At 44.2% G+C, this 25,350-nt stretch overlaps 3 protein-coding genes across 4 annotated transcripts in view; all 3 read right to left on the reverse strand.

The window, feature by feature from the left end:
- LOC140186414 (uncharacterized) overlaps window positions 1–1,595 on the reverse strand; it is a 28,396-nt gene extending 26,801 nt beyond the window's left edge. The window contains exon 1 of the mRNA XM_072240680.1: window positions 1,505–1,595. Coding sequence (XP_072096781.1) covers window positions 1,505–1,595 — 91 coding nt within the window. The remainder of the gene's footprint in view (window positions 1–1,504) is intronic.
- A 1,006-nt stretch (window positions 1,596–2,601) lies between these two features.
- On the reverse strand, window positions 2,602–7,026 carry LOC140186055 (uncharacterized). The gene is made up of 2 exons (XM_072239890.1): window positions 5,805–7,026; window positions 2,602–3,487 (listed from the first exon to the last, which is right to left on the reverse strand). The coding sequence occupies exon 1, from the start codon at window positions 6,911–6,913 to the stop codon at window positions 6,308–6,310; it is 606 nt and encodes a 201-aa protein (XP_072095991.1). The 5' UTR covers window positions 6,914–7,026; the 3' UTR covers window positions 2,602–3,487; window positions 5,805–6,307.
- Window positions 7,027–22,867: 15,841 nt separating this feature from the next.
- Window positions 22,868–25,350, reverse strand: part of camsap1b (calmodulin regulated spectrin-associated protein 1b) — a 103,614-nt gene continuing 101,131 nt past the window's right edge. For both annotated transcript variants that reach the window (XM_072240271.1, XM_072240270.1), the window contains exon 17: window positions 22,868–24,829. In XM_072240271.1, coding sequence (XP_072096372.1) covers window positions 24,527–24,829 — 303 coding nt within the window. In that variant the 3' untranslated portion in view covers window positions 22,868–24,526. The remainder of the gene's footprint in view (window positions 24,830–25,350) is intronic.

Below are 25,350 nucleotides of genomic sequence, written 5' to 3' on the forward strand. Positions count from 1 at the left end.
AGGCCATCCTCACTAGCAGGGGGAAAATCCCGCGCATGGAAAGGGTCTGGGAATATGCATTCCCCACAGCAGTCCCGCCCCAGGGAGGGCGCGAACGGGAAGGCTTTAAAGCAGGCTGCGAAGTTTGAATAAGTCGCTTTATCACAACTCCAACTCACCGACTCCGTGTGGTTATTCTAGCGCTGTGTGTAGCACACCGCTACATTTGGTGACCCCGACGGCCCAAATGATATTTGGGTCAGAGATGACCGACGCCGCATCTGTTCACGCAGTTTCGTTACAACTGCCAAGCTTTTGGCCGCTGAGACCCCATCTGTGGTTCGAACAGGCAGAAGCACAATTCCACATTCGGCAGATAACCTCGGAGTACAGCACCACATCCCGACCCAGGGACCACCTCTCCACGCCCGTGCTTGAAGGCTTCCCCCGGACAAGCTCCGACTGGTGAAGGAGGAGTTCAAGAAGATGGAGGAATTGGGAATCATACGACGGTCCGACAGCCCAATGGCCTCCCCCCCTGCCCCAAGGCAACGGGAGGCTGGAGACCATACGGTGACTACCGCAGACTGAACGAGGCTACAACACCAGACCGCTACCCTGTGCCGCACATTCAAGACTTTGCAGCAAACCTACACGGCGCAAGGATCTTTTCCAAGGTAGACCTCGTCCGGGGATACCATCAAATCCCAGTACATCCAGACGACATCCACAAAACAGCACTCATCACCCCATTTGGACTTTTCGAATTCCTCCGAATGCCGTTTGGTCTAAAGGATGCTGCACAGACGTTCCAGCGGCTAATGGACGCGGTGGGACGTGACCTGGACTTTGCATTCATCTATTTGGACGACATCCTCATAGCCAGCAGTAGTCGTCGGGAGCATCTGTCCCACCTCCGCCAGCTCTACTCCCGCCTGAGTGAATTTGGCCTTACAATCAACCAGGCCAAATGCCAGTTCGGACTTGACACCATCGACTTCCTGGGCCACAGGATTACTAAAGACGGGGCAACCCCTCTGCCCGCCAAGGTAGACGCAGTCCGCCACTTCCCCCGACCCAACACAATCAAAGGCCTGCAGGAATTCGTGGGTATGGTGAATTTCTACCACCGTTTCCTCCCCTCAGCAGCCCGAACCATGCACCCCCTGTTCACCCTGATGTTGGGTAAGGGCAAGGACATTACCTGGGACGAAGAGGCCGCAGCCGCTTTCGTTAAAACCAAAGAAGCCTTGGCAAACGCCACGATGCTAGTGCACCCCAGAATGGACGTTCCTACTGCCCTCACGGTGGATGCATCCAACACAGCAGTTGGTGGGGTGCTGGAACAACTCTTCGAGGGTCGCTGGCAACCCCTGGCATTCTTCAGCAAACACCTACGACCACCCGAACTCAAATACAGTGCTTTCGACCGGGAGCTATTGGCACTATACCTGGCAATCCGACATTTCAGGTACCTCTTAGAAGGTAGGCCCTTTACCGTGTTCACAGACCACAAACCGCTTACCTTTGCATTCACGAAGATGTCCGACCCCTGGTCGTCCCGCCAGCGGCAACATCTGTCCTACATCTCTGAGTACACGACGGGCATCCGGCATGTCTCTGGAAAGGGCAACGTCGTGGCGGACGGACTTTCCAGACCGACCATACAGGCCCTGTCCCAGGGGGTGGACTATGCAGCGCTGGCAGAGGCACAGCAGGCAGACGCTGAGATCCCCAGTTACAGGACTGCAGTCTCCGGTTTGCAGCTCCAAGACCTCCCCGTAGGCCCAGGTGAGAGGACCCTACTTTGTGACGTAGCTACCGGCCAACCCTGTCCCGGCGGCCTGGCGCCGGCGGGTTTTTGAGTCCATTCACAACTTAGCGCACCCCTCCATCAGGACAACCGTCCGGCTGGTCGCCAACAGGTTCGTGTGGCATGGGCTTCATAAACAGGTCAGTGAATGGGCCAAAACGTGCATGCAGTGCCAAACGGCCAAGGTGCAGTGGCACACCAAGGCTCCGCCGCAGCGGTTCGAACCCACCCGCCGGAGGTTCAACCACATCCATGTGGATATCGTGGGGCCCCTGCCAGTGTCGCGAGGAGCGCGGTACCTCCTATCGTAAACCAGTTCACCAGATGGCCAGGGGCATCCGTCACACAGATCACCAAGCCGCGTGCCCAACGACAGACCAGACCAGGCCCGGCAGCAGAGCCTACAAAACCCGGCGACGGGAGTGAGGAGCCCAACGAACAATGGTGCTTCTACCACCAGCGGTGGGGCACAGAGGCCCGCTGCTGTAGACCACCCTGCAAATTCCCAGGAAACGCCAAGGCCCAGCTGCCGCCGATTGTTACGGCAGCTGGCCATCAGGACAGCCTCCTGTATGTCTGGGACAAGCAGTCGGGACGCCGATTTTTGGTCGACACCGCAGCAGAGATCAGCGTTTTACCTCCAACGAGTTACGACACCCACAACAGAGAACCAGGACCCACCCTGAGGGCCGCAAATGGCAGCACAATACGAACCTACGGCACCCGCACGGTGCGGCTACAGTTCAGCTCCAGCCGGTTCACGTGGGACTTCACACTGGCCGCCGTGTCCCAACCACTCCTGGGGCGGATTTTCTGCGAGCCCACAGCCTGCTGGTCGACCTGCAAGGGAAGCGACTAGTCCACGCCAAGACTTCTCAAACGTTTTCCCTGGGTGAAGCGAAGTTGCCAGCCCCACACCTGGACTCCATCACTGAAGCACCTTCAATTACTCCAAAAGACTGAGGTTGGGTAAAATACTGAAAGGCTTTTATTCGCTGTACAATACGACCTCCACAGTGAGTGTCTGCCCCCGGACTGAGGGGGAGGGGCAAGGCGAACACCTTTATACGGGACATTGTGGGAGGAGCCACAAGAGCAGTCAGCAGAGGGGTGTGTCCAGACAGGTAACCGAGTTACAACATATATACATGGTTTACCACATTCACCCCTCCTTTTTTTAAAAAAGAGTCCCGTGGGGTGAAGTGACTGACAATATTTACAAGAAGTATATTTACAGGTTAAGTCTATCAGGCAGTTGGGTCCGTCGCTGTGATCTACGTAGTACCGGCGATGGCGGTTGTGCTGGCTCCGGCCTGACTTCAGGTGCCAGCATGTTAGGCGTCGGTAATCCCTCGTGCGTGTGCGTCGCGCCCGGTATGGGAGTGTCGTGTGGTGTCTGTATAGTTTGGGGTGCACGGTGTCTCGTAGGTACATACATTGGTGGGTACAGGGTCAATAGTCACCACGGAGTGTTCAGGGTAGAGGCCCAGAGCTCCTGCGGGCGCCAGGTCGCGGATGGAGACCGTGTCCTCCCGCCCATCAGGTAAAACCACGTAGGCATACTGGGGGTTCGCATGAAGTAAGTGAACCCTCTCGACTATCGGGGAGTATTTATTGCTCGTCGCATGTTTCCAGAGCAGCACTGGCCCCGGGGACGTCAGTCAAGTTGGTAGGGTGGTTCCAGTGGTCGATTTTCTGGGAAAAGAAAAGAGCCGCTCATGAGGGGTGGCATTGGTGGACGTGCATAACAGGGAGCGGATGGAGTGGAGTGCCTCAGGAAGGACCTCCTGCCAGCGGGAGACCGGCAGTCCCTTTGACCTGAGGGCTAAGAGTGTGGCTTTCCACACTGTGCCATTCTCCTTCTCTACCTGTCCATTCCCCCGGGGATTATAGCTCATGGTCCTACTGGTTGCAATTCCCCTAGCCAGTAGATATTGGCGCAGCTCGTCACTCATAAACGAGGACCCTCTGTCACTGTGGATATAGCATGGGTATCCGAACAGAGTGAAGAGCTTGCGCAGGGCTTTTATAACTTACGTGGTAGTGGTGTCGGGGCAGGGGATGGCGAAGGGGAACCGCGAGTACTCGTCAGTTACGTTAAGAAAGTACACATTGCAGTCGGTGGAGGGAAGGGGGCCCTTAAAGTCAACACTCAGTCGCTCAAAGGGGCGGGTGGCCTTGATGAGTGGTGCCTTTTCGGGTCGGTAGAAGTGCGGTTTGCACTCTGCGCAGACTTGGCAGTCCCTGGTCATCATCCTGATCTCCTCAAGGGAGTAAGGCAGGTTCCGGGCTTTGACCAAGTGGAAAAGCCGGGTGACTCCCGGATGGCCAAGGTCTACATGTAGGGCGTATAGCCGGTCGATCTGCGCACTGGCGCATGTTCCCCGGGATAGGGCATCGGAGGGCTCGTTGAGCTTCCCAGGCCTGTACATGATGTCATAGTTGTAGGTGGAGAGTTCGATTCTCCACCTCAGAATTTTATCATTTTTGATTTTGCTCCACTGCTGATTATTAAACATGAGTACGATTGAGTGCTGGTCAATTAGCAGGGTGAACCTTTTGCCGGCAAGATAGTGCCTCCAGTGCCTTATAGCTTCCACTATGGCCTGGGCCTCTTTCTCTACCGCAGAGTGCCGAATTTCAGGGCCTTGAAGGGTACGAGAGAAGAACGCCACTGGTCTTCCTGCCTGGTTGAGGGTAGCAGCCAGCGCAAAGTCGGAGGCATCACTCTCTACTTGGAAGGGAATGGCCTCATCCACCGCATGCATTGCTGCTTTGGCAATGTCCCCTTTTATGCGGTTGAAGGCCGTGTGGGCCTCGGCAGAGAGGGGGAATGTGGTGGACTTGACCAGGGGGTGGGCCTTGTCTGCATAGTTAGAGACCCATTGGGCGTAATATGAAAAGAAGTCCAGGCACCTTTTAAGGGCTCTGAGGGTATTGGGAAGAGCGAGTTCCAACAGGGGGCGCATACGGTCGGGGTCAGGGCCAATGACTCCGTTCTCCACGACATACCCAAGGATAGCAAGTCGGGTGGTCCCAAATACACACTTGTTATAGGTGAGGTTGAAAGATTTGGCCACTTGGAGAAATTTTTGGAGGTTGTTGTCGTGATCCTGCTGGTCGTGACCGCAGATGGTGATGTTATCCAGATATGGGAACGTGGCCTTCAGTTGGCACTGGTCCACCATCTGGTCCATTGCCCTCTGGAAGACAGATACACCATTTGTGACACCAAAGGGGACGCCCAGGAATTGATAAAGCCTGCCGACCGCCTCGAAGGCAGTGTAAGGGCGGTCCTCCCGGCGGATGGGGAGCTGATGGTAAGCGGATTTTAGACCTATGGTCGAGTACACCTTGTACTGTGCTATCTGATTGACCATATCCGCGATGCGGGGTAGAGGGTACGCGTCGAGCTGCGTAAACCTATTGATGGTCTGGCTATAGTCCACGACCGTCCTATTCTTCTCCCCGTTCTGAACAACCACCGCCTGCGCCCTCCAAGGACTTGTGCTTGCCTCAATGACCCCCTCCCTGAGCAGCCGCTGCACCTCTGACTTAATGAAAGCTCTGTCCCCCGCGCTGTACCTCCTGCTTTTAGTTGCCACAGGTTTACAGTCGGGGGTCAGGTTGGCAAACAGCGGTGGGGGAGGGATCCTGAGGGTGGAGAGGCCGCAAAGGTGTCGGTAGTGTGGCAGTTGGCATGATGTTGGGTGGGATGCACGGGTCAGTGTGTGTGTGTGGTCAGCAGCGGGGTACGTGACATATCTCTACAAAACAGGGGATTTATGACAGTAATTGGCGGGAGGGGCCCATCGTACTTCATTGTCACGCTTTTCAGGTGGCTCTGGAAGTCCAACCCCAACAGCACAGGGGCAAGCAGTTGAGGCAAGACCAGTAACTTAAAGTCCCGATATTCTGTGCCCTGCACCACTAGCGTCGCTGTACAGCCCCCCCCCCCCCCCCCGATGTCTGTTGTATGCGACCCGGAGGCCATGGTGACCCTCTGACTTACTGGCCGTATCATGAGTCCACAATGCTGCACCGTGGCCGGGTGGATAAAACTCTCCGTGCTGCCTGTGTCAAACAGGCAGCTTGTCCTGTGCCCCTCCACCAGGATGTCCATCATTGACCTTGCGAGCTGGTGGGGAGCGCTTTGGTTGAGGGTCACGGAAGCCAGGGTGGGGTCGCTGTCTTGGTCCGGCGCGGTGGGGTGGCCCGTGAGCACCCGTTGGTCGTAGGCGGTGGGGCCGACCAAGATGGCCGCCCCCATGTCTCGCACATGGTGGCGGCGTGCAGGGAAGATGGCGGCCCCCATGTCTCGCACGTGGTGGCAGTGTGCAGGGAAGATGGCGACCCCCATGTCTCGCACGCGGCGCTGCTCGATCCCGCTCGTGGTTTTGACTTACAGACCTTGGCGAAGTGGCCCTTCTTTCCGCAGCTGGAGCAGGTGGCTTGTCGGGTCGTGCAGCGTTTCAGGGGTGCTTCTCCAGTCTGCAGAAGTAGCACTTCGCGGACTCACGACTGGCGGCAGCCGAGGTCGACTCGCCGGCAGGTTGCGGGGTCTGCGGCGCCCATGAGGCTCTCGCGTGCCTGGAGAGCCTCGGAGTTATGCAGAGCGGCCTCCAACGTATCAGCCAGCTCAATCGTCGAACTTAGGGTAAGATCGGCTTTTTCCAGCAGCCGCTGGCGCACGTACACTGACCTGGTCCCCGTGACGAAGGCGTCTCTCATTAGGAGTTCTGCATGCTGCGCCGCCGGCAGCTCCTGGCAATTGCAGGCCCGCACGAGTGTCTGTAGGGCCCGGACAAACTCAGCACTCGATTCCCCGGGGCGTTGTTGCCGCGTCGCTAAGCGATGCCGAGCATAGACGCTGTTTATCGGCCGCAGGTATTGTCTTTTGAGTGCGTTCATCCCGCCGTCGTAGTTCGGCTGGTCTCTGATCAGCGAATAAACCCGTGGACTGACCCTGGAGAGTAGAACTCTGCGCTTCGCTACGGGGTCGGTCGCTTTAATCTCCTCTAGATACGCTTCGAAGCAGGCCAGCCAGAGTTCAAAAGCGTTTCCAGCGTCAGGCATTTGCAGATCGGGGTCTAATTTTTCTGGTCTCAGGGCCTGTTCCATGTCTTAAAACGTACAGCGAATAAAATTGAAGCACCTTCAATTACTCCAAAAGACTGAGGTTTGGTAAAATACTGAAAGGCTTTTATTCGCTGTACAATACGACCTCCACAGTAAGTGTCTGCCCCCGGACTGAGGGGGAGGGGCAAGGTGAACACCTTTATACAGGACTCTGTGGGAGGAGCCACAGGGGCAGTCAGCAGAGGGGTGTGTCCAGACAGGTAACCGAGTTACAACATATATACATGGTTTACCACAAGCACGCTGTCCAACGATGAATTCACCAGGGTCCTGGCCGATTTCCCATCAGTACTGACACCACAGCTCACGGCAGCCATGCCCAGACATGGAGTTTATACAGTCGCCCCCGGAGAATGGCAAATACACAGCATTCAAAGCCCTGCTCATAAGGACTTTTGGACTCTCACAGCACGAACGAGCACGCCGCTTAATGCACCTGGCTGGTTTGGGAGACAGGCCGCCATCGGCATTAATGAACGAAATGCTGGCCCTGGCTGAAGGACACAAACCCTGCCTCATGTTTGAGCAGGCGTTCCTAGAGCAACTGCCTGAGGACATACGCCTGCCTGCTGTTCGACACAGATTTCAGCGACCTCCGGGATGTGGCGGCCCGAGCAGATGTGTTGTGGAACCAGGGAGGAGAGAGGAGGTTTTCACGGTGGACTGACTCAAACCAGCCCATGTGGACTTGGCGCAGCCGGTCCAGGCTCAGGCACCGCGGCGCAGGGGCAGACCTCCCAAACAGAGGCCGATCCAGACTGTGGACATTGGGGGAGGTATCGCTGGTTCTGGGGGGAGGGGTATGTGGCGACCCACTTGCTAGCACACACGAATCGGCTCACAAAACAACGCACACAGGCAGAGGGCCGGCCCCAAAAAGGGCGCCAGGCCATCTTCACCAGCAGGGGGAAAATCCCACACGCAGAGAGGGTCTGGGAATACGCATTCCCCACAGCAGTCCCGCCCCAGGGAGGGTGCGAACTGGAAGGCTTTAAAGCAGGCCGCAAAGTTTGAATAAATCTCTTTATCGCAACTCCAACTCACCGACTCCGTGTGGTTATTCTAGCGCTGTGTGTAGCACACCGCTACAGTTGCTAATTTAAGACTACAATAAGGATTTTCTCCTTCAGAGTGTATTGGGTCTTTGGAATTCTTCCTTATAGGGCAGTAAAAGCAAACTCTTTTTAAAACAAAGGTAGATGGATAAATAGATGACTAGAAACAAGCAGCAATATGGACCTAAGGTTACAATAAGCTCAACCATGATTTTATTGACAACTCAAGTGCCTAATCTTGCTCCTAACTGATATGCCTGTTTGTGATAAAGGTGAGTGTGTGCGCGCACGTAACAGCAGATAGAATTAGAGTGAGTTAAAGGGAAACTACAGCAGAGGAAACAGGTGAAAGGATACTATATTCAAGACAGGCCAAGAGTGGACATTGCTGTTCACCATCTCCATCCGCTGATCATTTGGACTGCAAAATTGGAGATGCAGTTTTGAAATTTGCATATTACCCTTTTGGAGCATAGCTAATGTACTGTAGAGCACAAAAGGAAGACATAACTAAACATGTAAAGTGGGTGGATGAATAGTAAATTATAATCAACAAGAGTGGGGCCTCATGACTATCGACATTAATTTATTTTATTCCTAAGAAATAACTGTAGCAAAAAAACAGCAGAAAAATGCAAAGCACCTTGAAATCTTTTCTAAAACAAAATAATAACAATAACAGTGATTATAATACTAAATTTAAAAGCCTTGGTGGATCACTGTTGCTGCTCACTTTGGTTTCTGTTGGTCAGATTTCAGCGGGTTCTCAATGGACGTTTCTTTAAACCTTCAGCATCAAAATTTGAAATCAATGCCCTCTACTGGACATCTATGGCATTTCAAGGAAAAACAGAATTACCATATGGAATCTTACAAGGCAAAAATCAAAGGAATTACAAGTTACATTTAAATAATTGTACTGGAAACAAAATGAAGACAGATGTAGGATTAGATGAACCTAATAAGTACAAGAATATGCCACGTTATCCCACCTCTCAGTCGTGTCTGCTCTCCCATTCATATGGCCAGTCTTTTACATCTGCTCCATCCTAAATGATTTCCTGGTTCTAGACATTCTTGTCAGGGACAACAAATTTCACAATAAAACATGCTTAGCCCCTTAAGGATGTTATGTTTCAACAAGGTCACTGCTCGTTCTTAAGCCTAGAGCAAGGATTCCCAACCTTTTTTAAAAATGCTACAGACCCATACCATTAACTAAGGGGTCCGTGGACCCCAAGTGAGGAACCCCTGCTCTAGAGAATACTAGCCTAGTCTGCTTAACCTGGAAAATACACAATTTCTGGAATCAATTCAGTTGCACTCCACATGTATAGCCATCTTTTAGATGGTGAAAATAGACTAGTACACAATATTCCAAACACATTCACGTCTGGGCCCTGTGATGGGAGCAAGTCTTTCATTAGTTTCCAACCTGGATATGTTATTACACCTGATCCTTCATCTAAATCATAGGTACAGATCTTGCACAACTGAGGTCCCAGAAGTGATCCCTGTACCAGTTTACTAACCCTAGCCTCACAGACTACTTGTTTTCTTTTCCTCAACCTATGTAGTGTACTAGCAATACCATTCACCCTAATTTTGTTTGGCATCTTCTGAAAGGCTTCAGATAGCCCAAATATACATCATCGGGTTGACCCTTATTTATTCTGCTAGTTGCAACTCATAATAATTTTTAAAGATTCATTAAGGGTGCCTTCCCTTTCAGCAATCCTCGTTGACTGCCCAAATCCGTTGTCTGCCAGGAATAAAAAATGCTGGGGGAAATTGGTGGGTAAGCAGCACCTTTGTGAGAAACAGTAGGCTCAGATTGAAACCCTGTATTAAAACAAAATATTGACAGTTCCTTTCCTCCAACAGATGCTGCTTAACCTGCTGAGTTCCTCCAGCAGATTGTTGCTGCAGGTTCTAGCACTTGCAGTCTCTTGTGTCTGTTATTTCCAAGGTGCTCTGTTACTTAACAACAAGTTCGAGCATTTTCCTCACACTATGTATCACTCACCTGGAGTCACTAAGTTCCGTGTCCATCGAGAACAGTATATGAGATGCCAACCTCGTCATAAACTCTTGCCAAAAATGCATTACTCAGATGTTGCCAGATTCAGACAGCTGACACAATTACCAAAAGCACAGTGGTTGAATTTACACCAAGGCAGTGTTCATTTTAAACTTCCGTTTGGCATGGTGTGCTCAGTAGATGGAATTAAAATGCCCGCACCTCAAGGACAGTTGACTGTACTGAGTAAAGCATTTTAAGGAGGCAAAAAAGAACGCTGATTGATAAAACTGACCTTCAGGGTTAAATACATCTAAGTGTGATTGAATGAACTGTAATGAACAGTTTGGGAGAAAGGCAAGGAGGGAAGGAGCTAAAGAGGGAGCAAAAAGCTGGCTCAGTATCAGAGACTTACGAACAAAGTTACACTAAAAGCATGGAAAATAAGGAGACAAAGTCAACTTTGACAGTGTTGTGTGATCATTTTAACCACCTTCTATACATAACCACGAGGAAATCTGCAGATGCTGGAATTTTAAGCAACTTTTATGTGTGTTGCTTCTATACATAATGCTGTTTGCTTTATTTCTAACAGAAACAAACATTATACGTAACCGTGTTGTACAATTGTACATTTTTTTCAACAAATAAGATTAACTTTGGCTCTAAATTAAAATCCAGAACCAGGCCAGCAGAAGACGAGTTTGCTTTATACTCCCAAATACAAATATTGCCTAGATGAAAAAGTATCTTACTTAACCTTTGAAGCAAAATGTATATATTAATTATTGCAAGTAGCTTCATTATTGATGTTCATTTTACAGCATTTACCTCCAATAACAAAAATGCTGGAGGAAATCAGCAGGTCAGTGTCTATGGTGAGGAGTGAACCTTTGATGTTTCAGGATATAATTTACCCTTAATATAATTTTAACTCAATTACAAGTTTGCTTCATTTTCATATGAATTTGAGGATGGGCTATTGCAGTTCTGATACCTAGAATGGATAAAGCAATAAATTGTTCAGTGTAACTAATTACCAAATTTTGCTATATTATAGACTCTTACAGAAAATTTAAATTGAATTTAATAGAAGTGATGAGTGCTTTTGAGTTCTTAGGATGGACGCTTGATTCAATTTTCTTCATAAATGTGTTTTATCACTTCTCTATACATGTTTCATGAAGCCACGTTTATATGGTTAGTTCATTTAAAGTTCTGGTCAGCACTGGCTCACATCTGTCGATTAGAAAAATTTCATATAATTCTCCTTTAAAGAAGGTGAGAAGGAAACTAGGGAATTGTGACCAGTTTGCTAAACATGCCTTCAATTAATGATGGAGTGGCTGAATACTAAAGTGGGACGATATCATCAAGTATGAAGGGTAGGGATGAATAATATTACGGAGTCATAAGTGTATGTCTGTTGTTTCAAAAGATAAATTATTTGGAATAGCTAAGTTAGCAAGAAAGAGATAATGGCTGTTCCGAGAAGACTCCCAAAGGAATGTACATACTAGTAAGGTAATGAGTCTGTTCCCAGAATGGAAGACTCTTGAAGCATTGTAATAAAAGATATAATGGAATTTCAAAGTTCAAAGTAGATTTATTATCAAAATACATACATGTCAGCATATATGGCTATTGTGAGGGTCGGGTGGGGGGAAGAGGGAACAACATGAGGATGTCATCTGCAAAATGAACGGTTCAATCTCCCATCTATAAAATCAGTTTCTACTGGATCCAAGAAACACGCAACTGCGAGAGATTTGTATATTCCACAACTGCACGTACGTTTCAGTTGGTCAGAGCCAGCAAGGTTTTTTGAAGAGATAGCCTGAACCAATAGTGTAATTTTTTGAAGTGTTTCTGACATACAAAGGTGTTTTAATCATTAAAATTTTCAGTTAAAACTATTGTATTACTCAACTGGAATATATTAATCCAGTACATAATTACAAATCTCATACTGTGTTACAAATATACCACTTTGAACATGAAACCAAGTAATGCTAAATGTAGAAAAAGACCAAAGCAAGAATACGCACAACTTGTATGCTCTGATAGTCAAGGATGGTTTTCAAGATAAATTAATTCAGTATCAGAGAACAACAGAAAAATTAAAAACTGCAGCAAGGGCATTTGTGGCAAAGTCTGAATTTATGGAATGCCTACACCTGGGGCGACTAATTCTGAGAAGGAATTAGTAGGGTCGATATTGCATAAAATTATGTTCTATGGCTCGTAAGATTTGAAGGCAAGATCTTTTAGGAGCATACAAGACCAGAGGCAAAAATCAAGTACAAGGAGAGATCAAGGGGAAGTACACACAACCTAGATGAGTTAGCAGACCACAATGATGACACAGACCTCTACAGTTCTGAGAAACAAACCGAGACTATCATTTTTTAAGACTACTGCTTCCTTGTATTGGGTGCAACTTAATAAATCTACTATGCCCATAACTAATTTTCAATATCTAATAGCTTATTATGGCTGCAAACAAGTTCCTTCAGTTAAAAATTATAAATTACATTTTGAAATTCGATTTTCTATTTCCGTGCAAATTGATCCTCTGGTCCTATTAAATTATTGATTGCAATTAGCAGAATCCTAAAGGTATGTCATTATGTCATGAAGCTAACCAATTTTTAAGATTGATAACTAAAGTAAAAATTGGCAACATTTATTTGTACAGACTTCCAGAAAACATCTGATATAATCATACAGACTATCAGCTAAAGTTGAAACTCAAGGCAATTTATGATCTTGCAAGCAAACTGGTTGAAGGTAGAAAATCAAATTTAATAATGCTGGAATTAAATCTTCTTACTTTCTTTCTTTGTCAAGCACCGAAGGCACATTTTAACAGGATGCACCACGAGCCTCATGCAGGGGCGGTACACTTGGCGGCATAGCCAAGTTCTCAGACAGCTGGCATCAATCTTGGAACAGAGGCGGATCACCACAAGTGCTCTCCCACAATCATCAGCAGGAAATGTCCACATCACACGATTTGTACCAGCAGGCCAACCTCCAGAGCACCATATAACATCAAAAGATGTAAGCATTTTGCAGGTTGCTCAGGATTGGAAAATGGACGTGGACTTGGAAAAAAAGCTTGCCTATCTCCCAGACATTGCAGCTACAACATTCCGGCCAGACATGGTCCTGTGGTCCACAACAGCCAAGCTGGCATATATTGTGGAATTGACAGTACCATGAGAAAATAGTGTCGAAAAAGCTTATGAGAGGAAAAAGGACCAAGTACTCTGAACTGGCAACTGAAGCTGCCCAGAATGGCCGGAAGACCAAGATTTTCCCTGTAGAAGTGGGATGCAGGGGATTTGTTGCTACATCTACGACCAGTCTATTGAAGAAGATGGGGGTGAGGGGTCACTCCCTCCAACAAGCAATCAAGTCCTTGTTAAATGCAGCAGAAGAAAGCAGCAATTGGATTTGGATTAAAAGGAAAGACAACAACTGGGCTGCAAGATGAAGACAGGAGGGTATGGAACTGAGATGGGTGTATCTGGGATGCCAGGTAGCACCGTTGAGCCCTCTGGAGGCATCGTGGGTTTATCAATGAAACGTCAAAGAAGGAGCGTGCCCACCTGATGACCCCGATGACGTACCTACCCTCCCTCCTTGTCACCACTCCAAACCCACTGCCAACATCGAGAGTGCCAACTTACCATAGGGATTGAAACATAAAGTCCTAATAGCTCTACTAGGAAACAAAATACCATTTGTAAACTGAAACACGATGAAATCTGCAGATGCTGGAAATTCAAGCAACACACACAAAAATTGCTGGTGAATGCAGCAGGCCAGGCAGCATCTATAGGAAGAGGTGGTCGACGTTTCCAGTCAAGACCGTTCATCAGGACTAACTGAAAAAAGAGATAGTAAGAGATTTGAAAGTGGGCGAGGGAGGGGGAGATCTGAAATGATAGGAGAAGACAGGAGGAGGAGGAAGGATGGAGCAAAGAGCTGGAAAGTAGATTGGCAAAAGGGATATGAGGCTGGAGAAGGGAGAGGATCATGGGATGGGAGGCCTTGGGAGAAAGAAAGGGGGAGGGGAGCCCAGAGGATGGGCAAGGAGTTATAGTGAGAGGGACAGAGGGAGAAAAAAAGAGAAAAAATGGGGGGGGGGGAGAAATAATAATAAATAAAGGATGGGGTATGAAGGAGAGGTGGGGCATTAACGGAGGTTAGAGAAGTCAATGTTCATGCCACCAGGTTGGAGGCTACCCAGACGGAATATAAGGTATTGTTCCTCCAACCCGAGCATAGCTTCATCTTGACAGTGGAGGAGGCCCTCATATCCCTTTTGCCAATCTACTTTCCAGCTCTTAGCTCCATCCCTCCCCCTCCTGTCTTCTCCTATCATTTCGGATCTCCCCCTCCCACTTCCAAATCTCTTACTATCTCTTCTTTCAGTTAGCCCTGATGAAGGGTCTCGGCCCGAAACGTTAACTGTACCTCTTCCTATAGATGCTGCCTGGCATGGTGCATTCACCAGCATTTTTTTGTGTGTGTTATTTGCAAACTGAAATCTATTTTGTACTAAAAGGAATAAAATTGAACTTTCTAAATGGTGATAACAGAATAGAAGCAGACAGATATGTGCACAGATAGATGTAGAAAATCAATATATCCAATGGAATGCTGTCCTTTATATCTGAAGGACCTAGAAAAATCAGTAGTAAAACATGTGCCAAAACTACAGACATTAGGAAGGATATACTTGCCTTTGAGGGTGTGCAGTAAATTGAGAGCTTGAACAAGTGCTGAATTTCTGCAATTGAAAATATTAAGATGAAATTTCATTGAACATTTCAAAGATGAATTGAAATCGATAGAACAGAGAAAGAAAAACTATTTCTACTAGTTGGAGAAATCTAGGACTTGGGTATACAGTCTAAAATGTAAAGCCAAAATTTTCATGAATGAAATCAGGGAACATGCAGAAAATACTGGGATTATTCAGCAGGTCAGAGAGCACCAGTGGAAAGGAAAACAAGAGTTAATTTTTCAGATCAAATATCTTGCATCTGAACACTCCATGGAAAGAGAAACTGAGTTAACTTTACAGGTTGAAGAGCTTTTATCATAACTTTTCTCAGTTCTGATGAAAGGTCTTTCACCTGTTTCACTTTCCACAGATGGTGTCTGACTCATAGGTTTGAGCAATTTTTATTTCAGATTTCCAGGCAAATGCAAGGAGCCGGATCATAAATCAGGTCCCTGGTGGAACTCTGGAGGACTGGAGGCTAAGGGGAAACCAGAAATAAGTACATAAAATTATGAGGGGCCAAATATGGTAGTTTTTTAAAAAACAGGTTGGTGATGTTAAAGGTGAGAGGGGTAAGTTTAAAGGAGATGGGTGAGAATTTTTTTTATTACAGAGTGATAGGTGCCTGGAATGTGCTGCTAGCATAGGTGGTAGAAGCAGAATTTTATTTTATTTAGTGATACAGTGCAGAACAGGTCCTTGCAGCCCAAACAGCCACACCATCCAGCAATCCACCTATTTAACCCTTGCCTAATCACAAGACTATTTATAATGACCAAGTAACCTACTAACCAGCATATCTTTGGACTGTGGGAGGAAACCAGAGCACTCAGAGGAAACCCACATGCTCACAGGAGGAACGTATGAATTTTCTTAGAGAGGATAGGGGTTAAGGTGGGGGCTTATATGGGAAGCAGGGTTTGAGGGTTGGCACAACATTGTGGGCCGAAGGGCCTGTACTGTGCTGTACTATACTATTCTATGTTCCTTGTTCTAGGATGCTGGAATTAAACTCCTCCAAACTCAGACGCCGCAAGCGGTAATAAGAGTCACATAAACTTCAACACTACCATGGCACTCATACCATAACAATGTTTACACATGAACAGGCAGATAGGAACAGATGTGCAGGCAGGTAACATTAATAGACTGGCATGACAGTCAGTAGAGGCATCGCGGCCTGAAGGGCCTCTTCCTGTGCTAGACTGCCCCGTGTTCTAACGCACTTAAGGGGCTAAATAGTTTACTCCTTTTCCTTTGTATTCATAGAGAATTCAACCAACAGTGCCATTTTCAAGGCTGAACTTTATTTACTGTATATCTGCTATTAAATCACTAATATTGCTATCCTAGTGGTAGTTCAATCTAAGCAAAGGTTTTACTCTTGGCTGGCATGATGTTAGATGATGCTTCTGGAACCTACTGTGCAGTAATTAGCCAACAGCCCATTCTTCATTTCATAATGGAAAAATTATTGATAAAGATTTCTTGCAAAATGCCAGCAGTGAATGAATTATTTATGAGGAGTAATATCAGTAAAGCAGGAACTGTGCAGTCGTTTTATATTCAGTAAGGTCACATTGACAGTAACATGGCAATCACAGAAAAATAGACAATAGAAATTTTGACAGATTTTTTAAAAATGGCCATGTAAACTGAGTGGATTAGTTGTCCCCCCGCCCCCCCCCCCAATGAATTGCATGGAATTTTCAAGACTAGGGAAGTAAGAAGAGCTTTGGTTTCGATATCTCATCCAAGACACCAACAGTGTCACAATCCCTCAGTCAATTTTATTCAATACAAGTGTAGAGTAGGCCCTCGCAGCCCTTTGATCCGTGCCACCCTCAGCAAACCCTGACAACTCCAATTTGACCCTAACCAAATCATGGGACCATTTACAATGACCAATTAACCTACCTGGTATATCTTTGGACTGTGGGAGAAAACTGGAGCACCTGGGCAAAACCCACACATTCCATGGGGAAGACATACAGATACTGTTACAGACGGCACTAGAATTGAACTCCAGACTCTAATGCCCAAGCTGTAACAGTGTCATGCTAACTGCTTCGCTACCTCAGCACCAAAGGTCCTGACAAAGTGTGCTGAGCCACTGCGTGCAGTTCTCCAGCGCTTTCTCAATTTGAGTCTCAGCCCGGAAAGGGCCCCGACTATTGGAAAACATTATGTGTTGTCCCCAGTACCTAAAAAGGGCCAACCAAAAAACCTTGAATGATTACCGTCCAGTGGCCCTAACCTCACTCATCATGAAGACCCTAGAGAGGCTGCTCCTGGCTCACCTCCAACGCTTGGTCAGAACAGTTCTCGATCCTCTGCAGTTTGCCGACCAGGAGCACATTGGAGTCGATGATGCTGTCACCCACCTGCTGAACAAAGCTTACTCCCATTTGGATAAGCAAGGCAGCACTGAGGTTTATGTTGTGGTTTCTCAAGTGTCTTCAATACCATACAGCCCTCATTGCTGGGGGAAAAGCTGCATTCAATGCAGGTGGGCACTTTCATTGTATCCTGGATAACTGACTACCTGACTGGGAGACCACAGTTTGTGCAGTTTCAGAGCTGTGTGCCAGACATGGCTATAAGCAGCACCGAGGCCCCACATGGGACTGTATCGGCTCCCTTCTGTTTACCCTGTATACCTCGGACTTTAGATATAACAATGAGTCATGTCATCAGTAAAACTTCTCTGATGACTCCGCAATAGTTGGGTGTATAAAGGGAGGATGGGAGGATGAATATAGGGCCCTGGTGGAGGACTTTGCAAATGGTGCAAGCTGAATCATCTGCAGCTCAACATCAGTAACACAAAGGAGATGCTGATGGACTTTAGGAAGACTAAGCCTGCACTGCTCCTGTTACTGTTGATAGAGGACCTACAAGTAGCTGGGGGTGCACCTGGATGACAGATTTGAATGAAGCACCAACACAGAGGATGTGTACAAGGGCTAGAGTCATCTCTACTTCCTGAGGAGACTGAGGTCCTTTCAAGTATGCAGGCTTCCCCTTCCCATGTTCTACCAGTCTGTTGTCGCCAGTACAATCTTGTATGTAGTGGTGTGCTGGGGCAATAGCATCAACACAGGTAATGCCAACAGGCTCAATAAACTAATTAGAAAGGCTGGCTCTGTTACAGGAGTCAAACTGGACACACTGGAGGCTGTGGTAGAACAAAAGACCCTATGGAAAATCCTGGCAATTCTGGACAATGGCTGAACCCTGGCTGAACAGAGGAGCAACTTTTAGTAATAAACTAAGACAACTGCACTAGTCCAAAAAAAAACAACAACAATATGAAGACATTTTTACCCTCGGCCATTAGGCTCCATAATGAGTCAACCTATAGCTGGGGAAATCCTGTTAGACTGTTTGAGGTAACTTATTTTTACATAGTCTTTCTTACTTCTGCTCTAATATTTGTATATCTGTAATGTTACTGTGACACTGTAATTTTCTTTGGGATCAATAAAGTATCTATCTAACGAGATTTTTATGCTCTAGCAATGGACTGGGTCTCGAACCCATAAATTTCTGATTCAGGTAGGGTTACCAAATAAACTAAAACAGCCAGTATAAATCCACATTATGCAAAATGTTCCACAGAGTTACAGGTTAATTAAGTTTACATCTAAGGATGATTATGGGGTGGGTAGGTAGAAATCAAGTTATATATCCGAACAATAAATGCAGGAACAATCACACACACAACTTCCAGTGTGATCTTTCAAAGGCAGCAATAAGGATCTAAAGCTTACAGCAGCATGTAAGCAAGAAAAATACTTAATACTGTCTTTTGTACTTTTGAATCCCCTCATCTTCATCTGGGAGAAATTACACCTACCTTCTTTATTCAGAATCAAGTACTTGACTTGCATAGAACTGGCGGTGACTGTATCCTGAATCATTCCTTGACACTTACCCAAATGTAGCACTTACTGAAATCATCCTCAAATGCTGAATGGAGACTAAAAATGCATCAGCTTCCCAGATCTCACATATTGTTTGCATCAGCTATATTTTGTGGGTGAATACTGTTTGTAAACCAATCTTTTCTCTAATTAATGAAGTAATGCATCTTTAATAACTCAAACATGAAAAAATGTTGCAAAAGTGTGTCAAATAAAAAATGATGGGAATTAAAATATACAAATGACGTGATCAGTACAGTTCACTGCTCTTTATTAAATTTTCAGTGCTTTTCCAAAATAAATAGGCTTTATGTACTCAACATAAAAGTATGCAACATTTAGGTGATGATGATAATAAGCACGATAACATTACAAAAATGTCATTGCTTAATGTTACTTGTTTGGTAATACCCAAAACCTTCTAAAAAGTAACTTCTGGTATTTTTGGATATTTACAATTCCAATCAGCTACCCATACAGTAATTTACAAAATGCTATGACTTATCACAAACTCTCACTGTCACACTTGTTTCAAAACCATGAGAACAAAATAAAAATGGAGTGGAAGACAAACTTGTATGTTAGCTCAAGAATTCACTGTCAACCCTAACTCACATTACCAAATGCAACAGTGCAAGCCAATTTCGCTGTATGTGGCTCACTCCAATATAAACGGTAATTTGCACATTACAACAATGGCCCCTGACAGCTTGCTGTTAAAGATCTCAGTTTCAAAACAACATAAAGGATAATTGCACTTCTTTTAAATAAGGTAACTGTCCAAAAAGTATTAAAATTCAAGGATATTATTTGTTCACTTAGCTCTGAACATTTTCAAAACGGTATTAAGGATAGGTAAAAGTTTAACTCTGACTGCAAATGCCTTTATTTCTACAGTTTATGCACAGTGGGTAACCATAGAGAATTTTATTCCTCCACTTATAGAAAGACAGAAAAATTGTTCATGGTTTACAAAATTATCTTATTTGCAAAGAACATGGACATTCTTTCATTATTTAAAAAAACAAAAATACCTGAGTAAAATAGTAATTGACAACAGTATTTTCACTCCCTTTTATCTGCACTGGTCAGCTATAGAAAATTCTCAGCTTCCAAAATAAAATTTAGCCAAATTTAGAGTAACAAGCAACAAGAGAAATAGCTAATGTATCAACTAACTCAATGAATTGAACGTATGGCCCGAAGCACATGGTGTCCTTCTATATTTACGTACTTTAAAAAAATTACCACAAAAATGAAAATTACTTTAAAATCTATATTACAGTTCACTGATGGAGGTTGTGATAATCCGATGAGGAAAATCTCTGCAATCCATTTTGTTGTCCTAAATTCAACACATAATTTGGAATGCACACATTTACATACCATTAGCAAGATGTACAATGTTTGCTCAGCTCAAGTTTTCTAGCATATTTTGCTAGTTAAAATATTATGATGGACAAAGCCATACAACATGCTATTGTGATGCAACGCTAGTCACTCATTTACAAAGAATACCATTTACCAATATCCTGTGTTAACACATACACATTTTGGCTCACATCAAAACTGGTCACATCAGCAGAGTTTAATTCCTATTTACCGGTATTGTATATAAAATTGGAGATCTTGACCTTTGCTTGTAAATATCACAATACAGCAAAGTTCTCTTTCCACTTGCCATCCTGCTCATGTTACCAATTATGGACAGCAAAGGGCAAATTGGTTTAAAGGACTGTCACAATATGTGAACACAATTACCACTCAGGTTATCAGAACCCAACTGCAAACAAATGGAGACTTAAGCCCAGAAAATGCATTTAAAAGAAAACTTTTCTTTCTTTGCATGAATAATACACACAAAATTGATCTGTGCATATTTTGAAGTGTCTGTATCCACTACCAATGGAAAGGTCTATGGTAACCAGTACTCTCTACCAGTATTTACACAACATTCCCCTTTCGTATTCATGCATCTGATGATGTCATCAATGAGCATGGTAAGTATTTCCAATAGAAACTGAATCAAAATTTCTTCATTGTTAATACACAATAAAAGTGTTGTACATCATACAGAAAGTCAATTAAAACATTAAAGGATTGACGTTGTGACATTGATTTTATTTTGTCTGTTGAACATTGACTTTTAATTGTTGCCCTTTTGTGGACAGGTTGCCCAATAAAGATTTAAGCATGGGTGCCTAGATGGGCTCTTCTGCAGTGTTGGGCACACCATTACCTATCTATGGCAAATTATCCTTTACACGTTCTGGATTTCTCTTCTAGTTTCATAACTGCCCCCCCCACCCTTCGTCCCCTCACTCCCTCCACCATACCTAGTTCTCCCTTATATCCATGCATCTTTTGTGCCTGCCACAGGAGTTATTCATTAATGATGGTTAACTCACTTCCCAAAGAGCGCACACATGAACCAGCGCCTGCACACAGGCAACAGGTGGCATCTGTGAATAAGCAAATTGTAATTGGAGAGAATCACAAAAGTAAAAATTCTTCAAGTGTTGATGTCCCAATATAGCAATTCCTTTTGGTCATACCCAAATGGTGTTGAAGCCATCGAATGAATATCTACACTTTAGTAGTCTAGTTGGCAAGCAGTCTCCAAGTGGTTTTACACAGCTGATTATGCTAACATTTTCAAAGATCATAAAGTAAACAGTTTCTCTTCTGACTAGGAGGTATATTAGTGTTTAAGTGATGTAACAACTGTAACATATTTTGGTTGCAAGCGAACTAAATTGAAAATAACAGCAGCAAAGCTGTCAAAAGTTTCTTGTCAACAATGAAAAATTTAGTTTTAATTGGCACAAAACTAGAAATGGAGATACAGCTTTTAAAAATTTAAATTATGATTGTGGGACTGAAGATAGCTACATTTTCACCTTCATCGATCTTCAGAGGTTTTCAAGATAGCAAAGCTTTGTGGAGAGTTAAATAAAGCACTGATATAAAGGTATTATCCAAAATAAAAATTGGCAAAGCATGTAGCATTTTATAAAACAATAAAAATACAAGAGTAATCCACTGCTAACAAAAGCTAGAACACAATTCACTTCACCTGGGGCTTTCTAACCAGCATTTACTCAACCTGAGCAGAATTTAAATACAAATTCTTAAAATTGGAGTACATTCAACATCCTGAAACTGCCAGGTTCCAAATATTTCAAAGTCAATTTACCAAATAATGCACAATGAATATTTACATCTATTATTATCCTTTATATGTATTTAAAAAGTGCTTTAACAGAATGTTAAACTGCCCCCTGAAGATATTCATGGGCTAAGAAAGAAAGTCATCACACACAAGTTGCCGGATCTCATATGGGTCCAACATATCACAGGCATTAGTACAACGGCTATTAATCTCAAATGTTGCATAATTACAATCTCCCCTACTACAGATCTCAAACTGGTTTGTAAACAGCTCAGTGTTGGCCTATATTAACACAACACAATTCATTGCGAAAATTACTTAGATGAAAAGCTTTAATTTGTTACATTTCTAATTATTTCCTCTCTGACCTTACTGAATAAGCATTAAACATTAACACAAAACAACTATCAAAATGCTCAATCCCTGCATGATGCACTCATCATTAAAAAAATCAGCAAAATTAAACGTTTGCTGATTATTTTACCAGCCAGGATAAATGAGTGTACTAACCTGTACCAAAGTGAAAAATGGATTGTAACTTTGCCCTAATAATAAAACAAAAAAAATTAAAATATATTCATCTGCAGTTAAGATTCTTACAAACCATTACTGGTAATTACATTTTTGCATGCAAGATTTCCATGATTATCTCACCAATTCTAACTGAAAACTTCTAAAAATACACAGCTCAAACTGCTAATTTCTGCATTTCTACAAAATCCTTTTTCAGAAAAAAAGTGATGAGACAGCATAAGCAAAATCATCTAACAATTTTCCTATAAAACATATAAAAAACTAAGAACTACATCAATAAACCACAAGTTCTTTGTTAAAGAAATTGACCTGCTCGAAAGACAAAGCTGTCTTCATTTCTCAGGTCAAAATGTCCCATTTTAAGTGGTCACACACACACACACACACACACTTTGGACTGCTGCAAATGGTCATAACTGCAAACTCACTGCTCAAATCTGGAGTCCTTTATTTTGTATATTAAAAAATTGACCACAGCCAGTAGCAAATAAAATTGCTTTCTTAAAAGAAAAATCCTTCTGCTTAGGATGTTTACATATTGTTAGTGTTTAGACTATGAACATGCACAAGATAGCACTGTTAAAATTAAAAAGTGTCTTGTAAGCAGCTTTACCTTTATCTAAGTTTACTACAGTGATTGCACAAACTGCCATGTAATGGGAGAAAGAATCCAGCTTCAAGGATCATTGTGATCACACATTCAAGAATGTTCAAATTATTTTCCACTGTACCGCTTAATATTAAGATTTTGTTTATTTTAAACAGAACACACACAGCTCCGGACAGGTTATTTAAAAACTCCAGAACAAGGAAAAAAAAAGTTTCATAAACATCTGGTGGGAGAATGCCCAATTTGCAGACATTAGCCAAGAATGGCAGGATAACTAGTTATGAAATATAATAAATATTGCTCACTCAAAAGAAAATAGGCTGTGTTCAACAGAATATACATTCTTACAAGAGCATGCTGCTCATACAGTATTGGAAAATATGATGGAAGATTTTCAGAATGCACAATGCAATAAAAAGCATTAAATTTTGACTGTGACCTTTCAGTGTGCCTCCATACAGCAATACTGTGCTCTGTGTGGTAATACACTACTTCTACAACAATCTTCCTTACTGGACAAAGAACACCCAACCATTACTGCAGAACACAGACTCTCTCTAAAATGATGGCATGTATAAAATGTGTCAAATTCAAGTGTTTAATAAATTGGATTTCCCAAGAGGCAATTCTCAGCATACGCCGTCATCCTGCCAGTCTGTGCAGATTTGTTCACGTGCTTTGCATGATTGCCATTCCAGCAGTAGAATGACTACTGATACATCGGTCACACTGCTGTGTCAAAATGTACATATCACAATGCATTACCGTTCACGGTAAGAGTACATGGAGAAAGGTAAGCAGCATCCAGAACTGAAGGTCAGTTGTTGTCAAGTTTCTTGGCAGTTGCTCTGATTGCTCTGATTGTTGCACATAGACCCTGATAAACCAAAGTCAGGACAGAACTATCTGAACCAATATAGGAAGATGGCCTTCCATTGGCAGGAATGATGTTAGAAAACCTTTCATTACAAGTTTACCTCAAGCCAAATCCAGTTGTGACATTGCCTCAATCCCCATGGTGATGCCATTCCAAAAAGGAATTGAAGGAAAAGAAAAAGCAGAGGAATCTTCTCACAATCACAGTCCACAAATACTTTAAGAATCCACTGGCTAGAAAACTTGCCACATGCAAAGAAAAGACAGTTACAAGCCAGAGTAACCAGCATAGAATACAAAGCCAGAATTCTGTCACGTACCGCCAAATGTTGGCACTTAGAGACTGACGATCCATCAGAAAAATACCAACTACTTATTTTGTTGTTAGTGGAATAGGTAACATTTCACTGTCTGTGCAAACATTCAATAAAAGATTCCATTCTGTAATCTGCAACAGAATCTGGAGAGATCCGCTGTCTCCCAAAACTAAATAGCCACCAAATCAAATGAAAAAATGCCAATTTCAACACAATCTACTATGAGGAAATGGGAGAAACATTAGATTGCTGGAGAACTTTAAAATGAACCAGCAAAAAAATTCTTTTCATTTTCCTGTTGCTTGCTTCTTTGGCACTGCAGATCGCTTGGCTTGCCACAAATGGTTGTGAATTGTGATTGCGTCCACACTGACTGACATGGTCTTAGTAGGTATTAGGCTAAACAGCTTTCTGTCCGAACTGTACTTGTAAAGCTTATCGATCATCTTCTTTGTAATGTTTTTAGGCCCTGTGCCAGTTAACTTCTGGATCTCCTCAGAGTCTGGAGAATAGGCATAAAGTGCTCGGAACTGACAGCCCGCATCACGAAACAAGATGATATAATGGTTAGCTTCGCATTTTTCAAGCTCCTAGGAAGATAAATGAGAAACAATGTTCTAACAAGTTTTAAATTGTAAATGCAACAATTTCATTGATTACAAACATAAATCTTGTACTTCTTCCCTCTCAGATCTTAGATACAGTGTGTAGTAAAACTGGCTGTCTATCTAAACTGGGACAAAGTCAAAAGTAGTTTTGCCATATTTCCCAGTATTTATTTTGCCTGGAAACCATTTTGCTGTTCAGGTATTATGTGCCTGGTGTCGTAAAGTCACAGAGTAACAGCAGTTGCTAGGCCAGGAAATGAGTTATTTTCACATCCAACTTCATCGAATGTGGGACAAACTGAGGCAAAGATTTTGTGTACAAACAAAATCTAAGGTTGCAGTATTTTTTTGGAATCTAGAGCAGTATTCACAACCCCACCTCTTGATGTTTAGCTGCAATAACATTTTTATTTGCGAAATGGACAGCCATCAATCAAAATTCTACTGAAAAAGGATCTAGAGCTTTCCCAATGTATAGGACGAATAAACTTCTTGGGCTTCCA

This window comes from Mobula birostris, chromosome 22 (genome assembly GCF_030028105.1).
Source record: "Mobula birostris isolate sMobBir1 chromosome 22, sMobBir1.hap1, whole genome shotgun sequence".
Taxonomy (NCBI): domain Eukaryota; kingdom Metazoa; phylum Chordata; class Chondrichthyes; order Myliobatiformes; family Myliobatidae; genus Mobula; species Mobula birostris.

Excerpts from the sequence above, each read along its gene's own strand:
- LOC140186055 (XM_072239890.1), bottom strand. The coding sequence starts at position 6,913 with ATGGAACAGGCCCTGAGACCAGAAAAATTAGACCCCGATCTGCAAATG.